Genomic DNA, 13,666 nt, shown 5'->3' with positions numbered 1-13,666 from the left:
TTTGCCATTTGGATTTTTTTGGTTTAATTTTATTTCTACCATATGCCATGAGCCAATAAAAAAAAACAAGGCGTGGTACCACAAATGGCCCTCTGGACGCACTTTGGGTACATGTTGGACTAAAATGTCCCCAGAAATATATTATTTTAACAATTTATCAACTATTTGTGGCGTTTTTACATTTATGACATTGGCGTCAAATAAATACATAAATATTATGAGTTCTGAAATCCGGTGTTCGTGAATCTGGGCGTGACAATTAATCAATGCTTTTAAATAAATAATAAAAATAAATAATAATAAATCGATAAAGCAGCTACAATAGCGATACATATACATTACAGCAAGCGGAAACGACATTTATTATGAAGGGCTAACCCGGAAGTGTCGCAAAAAAAACCCAGGCATTGTGGGGGGCGGAGCTTTCATAGACGACATGCTTTGAAAGTTACTGAGTGCTCATTACGTAGAGGTTAGCGGCGTTAGCGAGGTTGCTAGTTCGCTAACTTAACCAAAACATGTCTGCGGTGCTAGCAAGGCTGCTTTTCTACCCAACTTTAGCCTACAATGTCGTCATGGAGAAGGTGTCTTCGCGACGCTGGTTCGACCGAGTGGACGAGACTGTGCTACTTGGAGCTCTGCCATTCAAATCAATGACCAAACAGGTTAGACTTGTTAGCATAGCACTAAGTCAACTGTAATGGTATTTTTTGTCAATATTACCACAAGGGGCTGTTTAAATGTATAAAAATATTTAAAGGTTTAATCAAAATTGATTTATGTTCGACACTCGGAGGGGTTTTTGGCATTTTCCTGTAATATAAATGAACTGAATTCGTATTGTAGATATGCGAGTCGTGAACGAGTCCCTCAAAACCCGCATTGTTTTTAATGGCTACTTTATACATGTTACTCGTTCACGTATTCACCCCGCCTACCGTTAGCCAAACGAACTGTGCGAATTGACTCGAATGCATCGAGTACCCAATTTACCTATGTGAGTGACTCGTAAGGACTCATTAACTCGCTCAGTAAAAGAATCGAGTTTGCCCATCACTTGAATTGGAGAGTGCATAAACCTAGCTTGACGACAATATAAAACAGTGTAACAATATCAACAAAATAATGCTGTTATTTCCTTTTATTACATAAAGTTGTTTGAACAAATTAAGTCAAATGTGCACAATAAATGGGGGGAAAAAAAGCTAAACTATTATTAGCTTTAATTTAAGTCAGTGGTATTCAAAGTGCGGCCCAGGGGCTATTTGTGGCTCATTTCTCATTCGCCTGTGTCACATGGTAAAAACATAATTTAACAATTATACAATAAGAATAGCAAAAATTGAAAAATCTGCAGCAATTTTACAAGAATGAATTAAAAATATCAAGAGAAAGACGTTCTAACGAAAAAATGTTATAATTTGGTGAGAGTAACGTAATATGAGAAAAGGTAACATCATTTTAGGAGCATAAAATATTAAAGAAAGATCTTTTTTTAGTTGTAATATTATGAGAAACAAAACATAATGTTGTGATTTGTTGGTTGGGAAAGTTACAATATTAAGGTACTAAAGTCGGAATATTACTTGGAAGAGGAGAAACAAGGATAAAATATGGGAAAAATTAAAAAAACACAAATAACTACTTTTTTTGACAATAAAGTCCAAATATTGAGAAAAAAAAGAGAAAAAGAGAAAAAAATAAAATTTTAGGAACATAAAGTTGACATTTTCAAGAAAATAGTATTTAAAAAAAACTTGTAATATGGAAAAACAAACAAAAAAATTAATTTTTGGAAAAAGAGATTGGGGGAAAAGTTATGATATAGGAATAAAGTAAAAAATATATAAAAATATGAATATATTAATATATAATTTTAAATACGAATAATTAATTAATTATCAATACATTATTATTATTAATTAATTTTAATTAATTAATTATCAATGAATTAATTTTAATTAATTATCAATAAATTATTATCAATTATTTTTAATTAATTAATCATCAATAAATTATTATCAATTAATTTTAATTAATTAATTATCAATAAGTTATTAATTACTTTTAATTAATTATCAATAGATTATTATTAATTAATATATAAATATTAATAATGGCAGCATTAAAATAAAAAAGTTGCAGTCTAATGAGATGGGGAGAGGAAGATACAGGATTTTATTAATTTATTTACAAATATCAAAATGCATCCTTTCATTTTTTAGTATGTGGCTCTCAGTGGAAGCTGTTTGGACACTTAATCTAATTCCTTCAAAGGATGTAAACAATATCTAAATATATCAATATCAACAGCAAAACGGAGATATTTCTGAAAACCACAAATTCTCTGAACACCACAACGATTTGAATTCTGAAGCCCCACAAGAGTTCTGAGCGGGCGGTTCTGCTTTCAGTTGGTGGAAACGGAAAACGTTCGAGGAGTTATCACCATGAACGAGACGTACGAGACCAAGTACTTCTGTAATTCGGCCGAGGTGAGTTCAATGGATGCTTTGAACGTAACGTAAATGTAAGTCTTTTGTCTTGGAACGTGAACCGTGTTGATGATTTACAGCGGCGTACATCATTTCAGTTTGATATTTTCAAGAAAAATGTGAAATATAAATAATAAAATATGGCCGTAAAGTCATAATTGAGACTAGTTAACTAGTTAATAGTCCAAATATTAAGAGAAATATTAAACGAGATGCAATTTTTATGCATAAATGTGTAACATTATGAGGAAAAAATTATAACATTTTAGTGGCACAGAGTTGAAACATTAAAGCAAGGGGTCTCAAACTCAATTTACTTGGGGGGCCACTGGAGCTAGGGTCTGGGTGAGACTGGGCCGCATCAGGTTTTCAAAAAAAAAACAAAAAAAAATGCATTTATTAAAAACAAAAAAAATAAAAAAAAAACTTTGTTTTGGTTCCAATTTTCTACAATAAAAGCTCTGATAAAACATTCCACTGTTCTCAAATATCTTAATTTTTATTTTTCTGCACAAAATAAGAAGACCAGCTGCTTATAATTATCTTCCTTGTAGTTTTCTAAGAAACTTTGATGCAAAAGTCAATTTTTTGCTACTTTTTATGAAATTTCTTTACTTTTATGCATTTTGTCCACTTCCTAGAGAGAGATTTATGCAAATAAAAACAAAAATATTTGATGTAAAAACTCTAGACATGTTAAAATGAATGTATTGGAATCTTGAGACCCTAACCCTAATTTTTATTTTTCTGCACAAAATAAGATGAAAAATAAACAAATCAAGAATAAAGAAAATCAATCAATCAGTAATAAATATAATAATAATAATAATAAAACGGTAAATAATAAAAACTTAAGAAACCACATATAGTTGGTGGGTAGACAAATTATTTATTATTATTTATTGCATTTATACTCTTTTTATTTACAACATATTGCGCAACTGCAGGGTCTCGAGACACATGCTAACTCGCAAACTAGAGAGCTAGCGACCTAAACGGTAGCCTTCGAGTTATTTCCTTTCAACTTAAATAGCCAAAAACTTACCACTTCCACACGGATAGGGAGGATAACTATTAACAGTTATTTAACCTTTAACATGAACATGAATCAAACGTAATCATTTTTTCTGGGTACATGATACCATACAGCATCCGTATCAAACTTTCATATCAAGGCGGGGGCCTCAAACTAGTGTCCTGCGGGCCACATTTGGCCCGCGGGCCGCGCGTTTGAGACCCCTGGTATACATGGAAAAGGAATATTCCAATCTCTTGTCTACATGCGGCGCTATAATCAACCAGAATAGTCAATGGGGCATGCCCAGTAAAACGTAAACATCAACATCACGTGATACCGATCTTTCCCTTGTTGGAATAACTCCGTATTGCCAGTTTTTTTTGGAAAAGTTTGCCACCATTCCATGTTTTTGCCATTTTTTTTTTTTTACTAATGACTCTCGCTGTGGTTTGCCGGAGTCCCGGCGCTTTTGACGGGGTGCGATGCCCACATTGACACGCGTGTTTTGCTGCAGGAGTGGCAGGCAACGGGGGTGGAGCAGTTGAGGCTGAGCACCGTCGACATCACTGGCGTCCCCACTTTGGAGAACCTCCGTCGGGGTGTTGACTTTGCCATGCAACAGCGGGAAAAGGGAAACAGCGTTTACGTCCACTGCAAGGCCGGACGCTCCCGCAGCGCCACGCTGGCCGCCGCGTACCTCATACGGGTCAGTCGAAAACACGAATACGCTTGATGGAACAGAAATTACGGCTGTCAATCACATCATACGAATACACGGGGAAACACATTATTTGAGTATTTTTAAGTGTCTGAATATGATACGATTTGAATATCTTATGAAAAACAAGCTAAAGTCGGCTTTATAGGACTTCAGGAGGTTTGCCACCAGCTGCTTATAATTATCTTCCTTGTAGTTTTCTAAGAAACTTTGATGCAAAAGTCAATTTTTTGCTACAATTCGTGAATTTTTTTTACTTTTATGCATTTTGTCCACTTCCTAGTGAGAGATTTATGCAAATAAAAACAAAAATATTTTATGTAAAAACTCTAGAGATGTTAAAATTATTGTATTGGAATCTTGAGACCCTAATCCTAACCCTAATTTTTATTTTTCTGCACAAAATAAGATGAAAAATAAACAAATCAAGAATAAAGAAAATCAATCAATCAGTAATAAATAAATATAATAATAATAATAATAATAAAACAGCAAATAATAAAAACCTAAGAAACCACATATAGTTGGTGGGTAGACAAATTTTTTTTCAGATTAAAATAAACGAAGCATTATTAGAGCCCTGTAGACATGACAAAACACGACTATAGTCACATTTATACTCTTTTTATTTACAACATATTGCGCAACTGCAGGGTCTTGAGACACATGCTAACTCGCAAACTAGAAAGCTAGCGACCTAAACGGTAGCCTTCAAGTTATTTCCTTTCAACTTAAAAAAGCCAAAAACTTACCACTTCCACACGGATAGGGAGGATAACTATTAACAGTTATTTAACCTTTAACATGAACATTATTTACAACATATTGCGCAACTGCAGGGTCTTGAGACACATGCTAACTCGCAAACTAGAGAGCTAGCGACCTAAACGGTAGCCTCCAAGTTATTTCCTTTAAACTTAAAAAAGCCAAAAACTTACCACTTCCACACGGATGGGGAGGATAACTATTAACAGTTATTTAACAAAAATAACAAAAATAATGGTAATTTTTTATTACATTTTTTAATTAAAATTTAATTTTTTATTAAATTCTAAATCAAATATAAATACTAAAATCGGATTGGCACTTTTCTTTGGGAATGAGGTGTATACAAAGGTTACATTCTTTCCTTTTCAGCAAATAATTTTTTTTGTGACCGAAAGCACTAAAGGAAGCATTTTGCTTGAAATAAATTGTCCTATAATATTTTTATTTTTGTTCAAGATAACAAAATAATGCTAATAATTTTTAATTAATTTTTTTAAATTAAATGTTATTTTATTTTTTATTAAAAATTAAATTTAAATATTAAATATAAATGCTAAATTCGGATTGACACTTTTCTTTAATTTTTTTTAATTAAAATGTATTTAAAAAAATATATATATATAAATTTGTCAGGTTGCATGGGTTTCCCGTTTTCATCAGAACTGTCAACTAGTTCATGATTGACAACTAGGGATGCTCCGATTGATCAGCCGCCAATCGGTATCGGACGATTTCCGTTAAAAAACACGCCTTTCAAAGCCCAAAAATCAACGGTTTCAATGTGACATGTTGACACAGGCCACACCAATCAATGCCAGAGTGTTTGATCACTTCCTTGAATTTCTCTTGCATCGATTATTATGTAAAAAGCCTCTAAGATCATGTTTTTAAATGGCATTCAAGCACTAATAAACAACAGTAAATAATACTTGGTGTTTATTTGAGCGTGTTTACATGGTCGACTTTATGATATGAAATTAAAATTCCTGGTGTTGGACTTTTTTTTTTTTTTTAATCTTTGATGTGATTTTGACCCCAATTGTTTGCCCGACAGCTACACTGCGTAACTCCCGAAGAAGCGTGTCAAAAACTGGCGACCATCCGGCCCCACATCCTGATACGTTCTGCTCAGCTGGAAATGCTGCGGAAATATCACCTGGCTGTGTGTGGACGGTCCCATTAAGATGGGTTTTTCATGGCGTGATGGGACTCGGATTTGCCTTACTTGAACCCCCTCCCCAAGTTTCACTGGACAGATAATGTTATTTTTTTTTTTTTGCACATTGAATATATTTTTAAACCCTAGAAATTTTACTCAGACTTGTCGCATTTTAGTTGTTTGTTTACAACAAAACAGTTTAGAATGGTTTTGTTTCCTGTACATCAACTTTTGTAGTGTTACAAATGCATTACATCAACACGCGTGTTAGTAGTATGTTTGTTTTAGCTGCTCCTGTGACTGTTGCCAAACCAGTTATATTTTGTAAACAGACATATAGCATGTTTTTAGATTTCTTACATGTTTTTTTTTTTTTTTTTGCTGTTGTCTCAAAAATACTGACAGTCTTTGTTAAATAAAAAAATATTTAAATCCTGTCTGGTGATGTCTTTAATATTAATTTAATATTTAATATTAAAATAATTTAATAAATATTATTTAAACAGTTATATTTAATTTATAAATTGTATTAATGTTATGAAAGTAAACTGATGTTAGGGTTATAGAATAGCATTAACTTCACCTAACATTTTTACAGGTTATTCTGATAATGTTAAGTGATCTCTGTAGTTATTTAATATATTTAATATTTAATATTAGTATTTAACAAACATTAACATGAGCGCAATGACTGGTGACATTTGTCCTCCAGTTCACCAGGTGGCGACAAAACCGCAACTCACTCCCCCTTCCCGGAAGTGAAGAACTGTTACTGAGTCAACATGGCGGCGTCGTTGGTACGTCTCGTCCGTGCAGGTCTTGGACGGAGTTGCAACAGTAAGTCCACCGTTTACACGCGTGGGTTCTTCATTGTGAATCACATCGGAGATAAATTAACTTAAATGGTTCATTATATGCCATTATATTCCACAGCTAAACGTCTACTGGTTTGACCTTTGCGCTAGCTTGCTAATGCTAATGCTAATGCTAGCACCGGCGTAGCATAATAATGGCGGTTGTTTGTGTCAACCTTTATTAAATTATTGATATTAATTGGAAGTTTTAGTTGGGCACTACGTGTATTGTGTTATTTATTAGGTTGCTCCCTGAAACAATGTTTATAAAAAGTGAACAAATATGTCCTAATTCATTTAAACGCAGCTATCACTCGTTCACGTTTACTACGTCTATTTCCGCCATTGCAGTTGGACTATTTTAAGACTATTTTTATTTAATATTTAAAGTGTACCATATAATGTCCTTATAATGTCGTTCCCTTAGTTGCAAGGACTTCATCTCTCCTGCAGCAGCAGACCAGACTGCAGAGTTCCACCACGGAGACGAGACGTGAGTCCTACTTTACACATATAATAATAATAATAATAATAATAATAATATTAATAATGATATATTCTGGCTCGACTCACATATCTTCACACAAATTAATTTCTCAGTTTGCTTGCATAGCTGTTGCAACCAACTGCAGCAGTTTAAAAGTCAATGAAATGTATATAAATATAAATATAAAATATAAAAATAAAATATAATATAATATAAATATAAATAAATATATTTATTTTGCTATTTATATTTTGCATATTAGCCAAGTGTGTTTTAAATTTTAGTACATGACCGGGCCTGTAATTATTCCTCCTCATCCTCGTTTAAAACACACACTAATATTATGGGGTGTCGAATGGAAAAATTTCACACCTTTTTTTAGCTGAGTTTGAATATTGTTATATTATATATGAATATAGTTTCAATATTTAGCTCACATTTAGTATGCTTTTCACACTTTTAACTCATTTTTTCTTGGCTAGAAATTAAATCTGAACTCTAAATGTAAATGTTAAAAATAAATGTTAAATTTTTTAAATAAAATAAATTTTACATTTACATGTTAAAGCTACGTGTAAATATCAAACATAAATATAAATGTTAAAAATAAATTTAAATATAAACATTCATTCATTTTCTACCGCTTATCTGGAGCCTATCCCAGCCGTCTTCAGGGCAAGAGGCGGGGCACACCCCTGGACTGTTGGCCAGCCAATCACAGGGCACATATAGACAAACAACCATTCACACTCACATTCATACCTATGGACAATTTGGAGTGGCTAATTAACCTAGCATGTTTTTGGAATGTGGGAGGAAGCCGGAGTACCCGGAGAAAACCCACGCATGCACGGGGGGAGAACTCCACACAGAGATATCCGAGGGTGGAATTGAACCCGTGTCTTCTAGCTGTGTGGCCTGCGCGCTAAAATTATTATAGCCCTGAAGACATGAAATAACACTCCAAAAGTCACTTTTACACTATTATTCTTTGTTTACATCACATTGCGCAGGCAACAGGATCAACACTGCTAGCATAGCCACCTACTAAGCTAACCAGTTAGCCTCCAATAACTTATTCTGAGATCAGAAACGTATTTCAAATGAAGTGAGGTCGAGGGACAAAGAAGCAAAAAAAAAAAAATACCACTTCCACACTAAATGAGAGGACAACCTTTTGCACTCGATCTCATGTCATGCAATGTTCGTCATAGGCAATGTAGAGGGATGACTGTAGTGGGGGGGGTACACCCTGAAATGGTGGCCAGCCAATCACAGGGCACATATAGACAAACAACCATTCACACTCACATTCATACCTATGGACAATTTGGAGTCGCTAATTAACCTAGCATGTTTTTGGAATGTGGGAGGAAACCGAAGAAAACCCACGCATGCACGGGGAGAACATGCAAACTCCACACAGAGATGGCCGAGAGTGGAATTGAACTCGGCTGCAGGGGCCATGTTTATTCTACAGTTGATAATCTCAGGGTATACCTCACGATACGATGGGATTTGCAGTAAACTGAAACTTACCTCCAAATAACTTATTCTAAGATCAAAAAAGTATTTCAAATGAAGTGACGTCGAGGGACAAAGAAGCAAAAAAAATTACCACTTCCACACTAAATGAGAGGACAACCTTTTGCACTCGATCTCATGTCATGCAATGTTCGTCATAGGCAATGTAGAGGGACGACTGTAGTGGGGGGGTACACCCTGGAATGGTGGCCAGCCAATCACAGGGCACATATAGACAAACAACCATTCACACTCACATTCATACCTATGGACAATTTGGAGTCGCTAATTATAACCTAGCATGTTTTTGGAATGCGGGAGGAAGCCGAAGAAAACCCACGCATGCACGGGGGGAACATGCAAACTCCACACAGAGATGCCCGAGGGTGGAATCGAACCCCGGTCTCCTAGCTGTGAGGCCTGCTCGCTAACCACTCGTCCACCATGCAGCCCAGGCCACAAACAATAGTCTATAAATGAGTTTCCGTGGTCACAGTCTGGCCTATATAAGTGAATACAATACAGCATCAATAGAAGGATGCCAAATATGAATATCTGGAAATAATTTAAATATTATTTTAATATATACTGTACATATAAATGACACGTCTTCTCCGCAGCCACCGTGAGACCCAGAGATGCAGTCGCCCACAGCCAGCTGGCAGCATTTGGGGAGTACGTGGCGGAGATGATGCCCAAATACATCCAGCAAGTTCAGGTCAGTTCAGTGCAACAAATGCTTATACTATAATAGAGAAACATGGAAAATCCAACTTTTGTCCGACTTGTGATGCGGTTCCGCTTAGTGGTAAAATCTGCTTCATATCAGAAATGTGTCGCTAACTTATTGATTCTGCGATATATCGCGCCGATATTTGCGTTTTTTTCCTTGTATCGGTTATCGGCCGATACGCGCGCGGGTTCGCCGATGTATTTTTCCGCCGCATGATTTACAGTCAAGCATATATATAATAATATTGTTATATTTGCATATTTTACATAATAATAATATAATAATTATTATTTTAATTTTATTTTAATTATTATAATATTTTATTATTTTTAAAATATTTAAATATAAATATAAAATAATAAATAATAATAGCAGATTGCATGACAATTTTACAGATACAATAATACCAGGTGGACTGTTACGAGTCAGCCCCCCCCCCCCCGGAAATTTTGTTATAGCACTCGTGCACTGTTCTCTGATTGGTTGTTTCACGGGCACGATACCAGAGTGGACAGCTACGGGGGCTGATACTGGACATGGTTAAAGTCTATATTTTATCAGTATCACTGCCCTGGGCTTTGACACAGTATCATTTCGACCTTTTTTCCCGTATCATTCATGGGCGCTTTCTAGGGTACAGGGACAATTAATATTGTAGTATGTGATAATATTTGTTATCATGGTCATTTTTTTCATGTAAATTGAAGCAGTATCGGCCACAAATATCGGCCCAAGCAAAATCGGCCGTCGGCTAAGGGTAGTGAAAAAAAATCGGTATCGGCATCGGTCGATCCCTACTCATAAGTGTTTATATGTGTGTTTTGTAGGTGACATGCTACGACGAGCTGGAGGTGATGATCCATCCCGACGGTGTGATCCCCGTGCTGACCTTCCTGAGGGACCACACCAACGCACAGTTCAGAAACATGATCGACCTCACGGCCGTCGACATTCCGACACGGCCCAACCGCTTTGAGGTACAACAGCGGTTGTTTCTTTGACTTTGTTGGAAAAGCAAATATATTTTTTTACAAAAACAATAAAATATCACTGGCGGTTGGCTAAAAAAAAACATATTTAAGCAGATTTGACATGTCAGTATTTTTACGACGATGATACAGTAGCCACCACAGAAAGTACTACAACAAGGAACTTTGCTAATATTATAGTTTATCACTTATTATGCCTATTCATTATTACCCCCATTCATAATTTGCACTAAAATTAATATATCTGTGCAAAATCGGTAGTCCGTGTTGTGAGATCATTTCAACCTGTTTTTGCAAAATAAACAAAATATCACTAGTGGTTGACTTAAAAAAAAAAAACATATTTCAGCAGATTTGACATATTAGTATTGTTATGATACGTTCAGACGTTAGCCACCACAGAAAGTACTACAACAAAAAAACTACAACACTATTGCAGTCCAACCCCCTGGTGTCTTTGAATGCGGCCCTTCATAATAATAATAATAATAATAATAATAATAATAATAATAATAATAATAATAATAATAATAATAATAATAATAATAATAATAATAATAATAATAATAATAATAATAATAATAATAATAATAATAATAATAATAATAATAATAATAATAATAATAATAATAATAATAATAATAATAATAATAATAATAATAATAATAATAATAATAATAATAATAATAATAATAATAATAATAATAATAATAATAATAATAATAATAATAATAATAATAATAATAATAATAATAATAATAATAATAATAATAATAATAATAATAATAATAATAATAATAATAATAATAATAATAATAATAATAATAATAATAATAATAATAATAATAATAATAATAATAATATTATTATATAATATTATTATTATTATATAATAATAATAATATTATTATATAATATTATTATTATTATATAATAATAATAATATAATAATTAACAATACAATAATAATACAATAATACAATAATTATACAATATAATTAATAATAATAATAATAATATTATTGTTATTAATAATATTATTATTAATAATATTATTATTAATAATATTAATAATAATTTATTCATAAATAATTCATTCATTCATAGTAGTAGTAGTAGCTAATATTGCTAATATTATAGTTTATCACTTATCATGCCTATTCATTATTACCCCCATTCATAATTTGTACTAAAATTAATATATATTCCGGTGTCTGTGCAATACATATCTGCTCCTGTGCAATATTATGTGTATATCTTATGTGTATATCTTGCTAAACTGTGTTTTTTTTTTTTTTTTACTTTTACTTTTTGTATACTTTTTTAACTTAACTATTGCACTGAAAGGAGAAGCTCTCCAATCTACTATGTAATCTACTATATCGGGTAATGTGAGCGTAAAGGGAACTATAGGGGTGTTATTTCATGTGTGGAGAGCTCTAACAATGTTAAAAATTGTATTTGAAAGGTTGTAAAAAAAAAATTTATTATGGAAAATATTTCATTTATTTGGCGGAAATTCATGGTAAATGACCGGGTCTGGTCCCAATTAGCTGATTAATTAATTAATTAATTAATTAACCATTTGTTGTGTTTTTTTTAAAATACCCATGCCTGTGAGTGCGCGGAATTGAAAGAAAACGTACACGTCATTGTACAAAAAAAGTACCAACTAATGTATTTGTGGCGGTCCAAATGCATTTGTAGCGGGCCGCCACATAAATTCATACCACAAGAATTTTTTTTTTTTTTTTTTTTTTTTTTTTTTTACATTTGTAATGTATTTTGCTGCGGTTGCCAGATCGTGTACAACCTGCTCTCACTGCGCTTCAACTCGCGTATCCGCATCAAGACGTACACGGACGAACTGACACCGGTGGACTCTGCGGTTCCTGTCCACAAAGCTGCCAACTGGTACGAGAGGGAGGTGAGTCAGACACCCCGACCCCACCCAAAAAACACACACACACACAGGATCCCATATACAGCTTCCCTTCTCTTAACTGTATGTATTTGGAATGAAGGTTTGGGACATGTTTGGCGTGTTCTTTGCCAACCACCCGGACCTGAGGCGTATTCTAACCGACTATGGTTTTGAGGGCCATCCCTTCAGGAAGGATTTCCCTCTGTCGGGATATGTGGAGGTCAGTTTGCTTTAATTCCCTTTATTTTTCCATGCAATAGTACTCTTGGTAGTGAATATTTGCTTTGTACCATATCATTATTTAACAACAGAATAGTCGATGGTTAGAATAGTTTGATGTCGCGCAGGGGTGGATGTGGGCGTGTGCGCATTCATGGCATTTCCTGTCTTCCATGTAATCATCATCTTAATTTAATACATTTTTTGGAACACAACAAAATTTGTAAATTTCTTGTACTATACTTCATAATTCTCAAAGTTCTATCAACTATAGAATTATACTATAAATTATATAGATGCACTTAGCATATTCTATGTTTTCTTTTTTTTTTCAAATATTTGTATTCTACATCAGCACCAAATAACTGAATAAATGAACGTCTTGCAGGTACGCTACGACGACGAATTGAAGCGCGTGGTTGCGGAACCGGTGGAGCTGTCGCAGGAATTCCGGAAGTTTGACCTGAACACACCGTGGGAAGTCTTCCCCGCTCACCGGGAACCCAAGGAGGCTCCGCCCACACTGGAAGCTGGAGACACGGCCCCCGAGAAGAAGTGAATTATGATATCGTACCGTTAGGGGTTAAAATATACAAAATGTAAATGTAAATAAAAAATATTAATTAAACCATGAGGAAACTTGACTTGTTTTTGTCTTTATTTTATTGGAACTTGTGTTGTAATATTTTATTTTACCGTGTTCTGTGACAAATATAAAAATCAGTGCTGCAGCCTGACCACTAGATGGCGCTAGTGTCCATTTTACCGTTGTCGCCAA

The 13,666-nt window shown here is 33.9% G+C and overlaps 2 protein-coding genes across 3 annotated transcripts; both read left to right on the top strand.

Moving 5' to 3' along the window:
- Positions 1-411: 411 nt before the first annotated feature.
- On the top strand, positions 412-6,567 carry ptpmt1 (protein tyrosine phosphatase mitochondrial 1). Of its 2 annotated transcripts, XM_058077029.1 has the most exons (4): positions 417-665; positions 2,415-2,495; positions 4,028-4,219; positions 6,054-6,562. In XM_058077029.1, the coding sequence occupies exons 1-4, from the start codon at positions 519-521 to the stop codon at positions 6,180-6,182; spliced, it is 549 nt and encodes a 182-aa protein (XP_057933012.1). In that variant the 5' UTR covers positions 417-518; the 3' UTR covers positions 6,183-6,562. The 2 variants fall into 2 exon arrangements, with proteins under 2 accessions (XP_057933013.1, XP_057933012.1); XM_058077030.1 differs by lacking the exon at positions 2,415-2,495 and having other exon boundaries at positions 412-665; positions 6,054-6,567.
- Positions 6,568-6,892: 325 nt separating this feature from the next.
- ndufs3 (NADH:ubiquinone oxidoreductase core subunit S3) lies at positions 6,893-13,532 on the top strand. The gene is made up of 7 exons (XM_058077028.1): positions 6,893-6,995; positions 7,440-7,505; positions 9,644-9,741; positions 10,584-10,733; positions 12,547-12,672; positions 12,770-12,889; positions 13,277-13,532. Exons 1-7 carry the CDS (start codon positions 6,941-6,943, stop codon positions 13,445-13,447), a joined length of 786 nt encoding a protein of 261 aa, XP_057933011.1. The 5' UTR covers positions 6,893-6,940; the 3' UTR covers positions 13,448-13,532.
- Positions 13,533-13,666: the final 134 nt, after the last annotated feature.

The sequence above is a fragment of the Doryrhamphus excisus genome, chromosome 7, assembly GCF_030265055.1.
Source record: "Doryrhamphus excisus isolate RoL2022-K1 chromosome 7, RoL_Dexc_1.0, whole genome shotgun sequence".
Taxonomy (NCBI): Eukaryota; Metazoa; Chordata; class Actinopteri; order Syngnathiformes; family Syngnathidae; genus Doryrhamphus; species Doryrhamphus excisus.
The sequence above is the reverse complement of the archived record's forward strand: the minus strand, read 5'-3'. Positions and strand labels throughout refer to the sequence as shown.

What these genes read in the sequence shown, in the direction of transcription:
- ptpmt1 (XM_058077029.1), top strand. Translation starts at nt 519, where the DNA reads ATGTCTGCGGTGCTAGCAAGGCTGCTTTTCTACCCAACTTTAGCCTAC. An exon ending in TCAAATCAATGACCAAACAG is followed by an intron (nt 666 to 2,414) that starts GTTAGACTTGTT and finishes TTCTGCTTTCAG; the next exon opens with TTGGTGGAAACGGAAAACGT. An exon ending in CCGCCGCGTACCTCATACGG is followed by an intron (nt 4,220 to 6,053) that starts GTCAGTCGAAAA and finishes TTTGCCCGACAG; the next exon opens with CTACACTGCGTAACTCCCGA.
- ndufs3 (XM_058077028.1), top strand. Translation starts at nt 6,941, where the DNA reads ATGGCGGCGTCGTTGGTACGTCTCGTCCGTGCAGGTCTTGGACGGAGT. An exon ending in TCTTGGACGGAGTTGCAACA is followed by an intron (nt 6,996 to 7,439) that starts GTAAGTCCACCG and finishes TCGTTCCCTTAG; the next exon opens with TTGCAAGGACTTCATCTCTC. An exon ending in CTCTGTCGGGATATGTGGAG is followed by an intron (nt 12,890 to 13,276) that starts GTCAGTTTGCTT and finishes AACGTCTTGCAG; the next exon opens with GTACGCTACGACGACGAATT.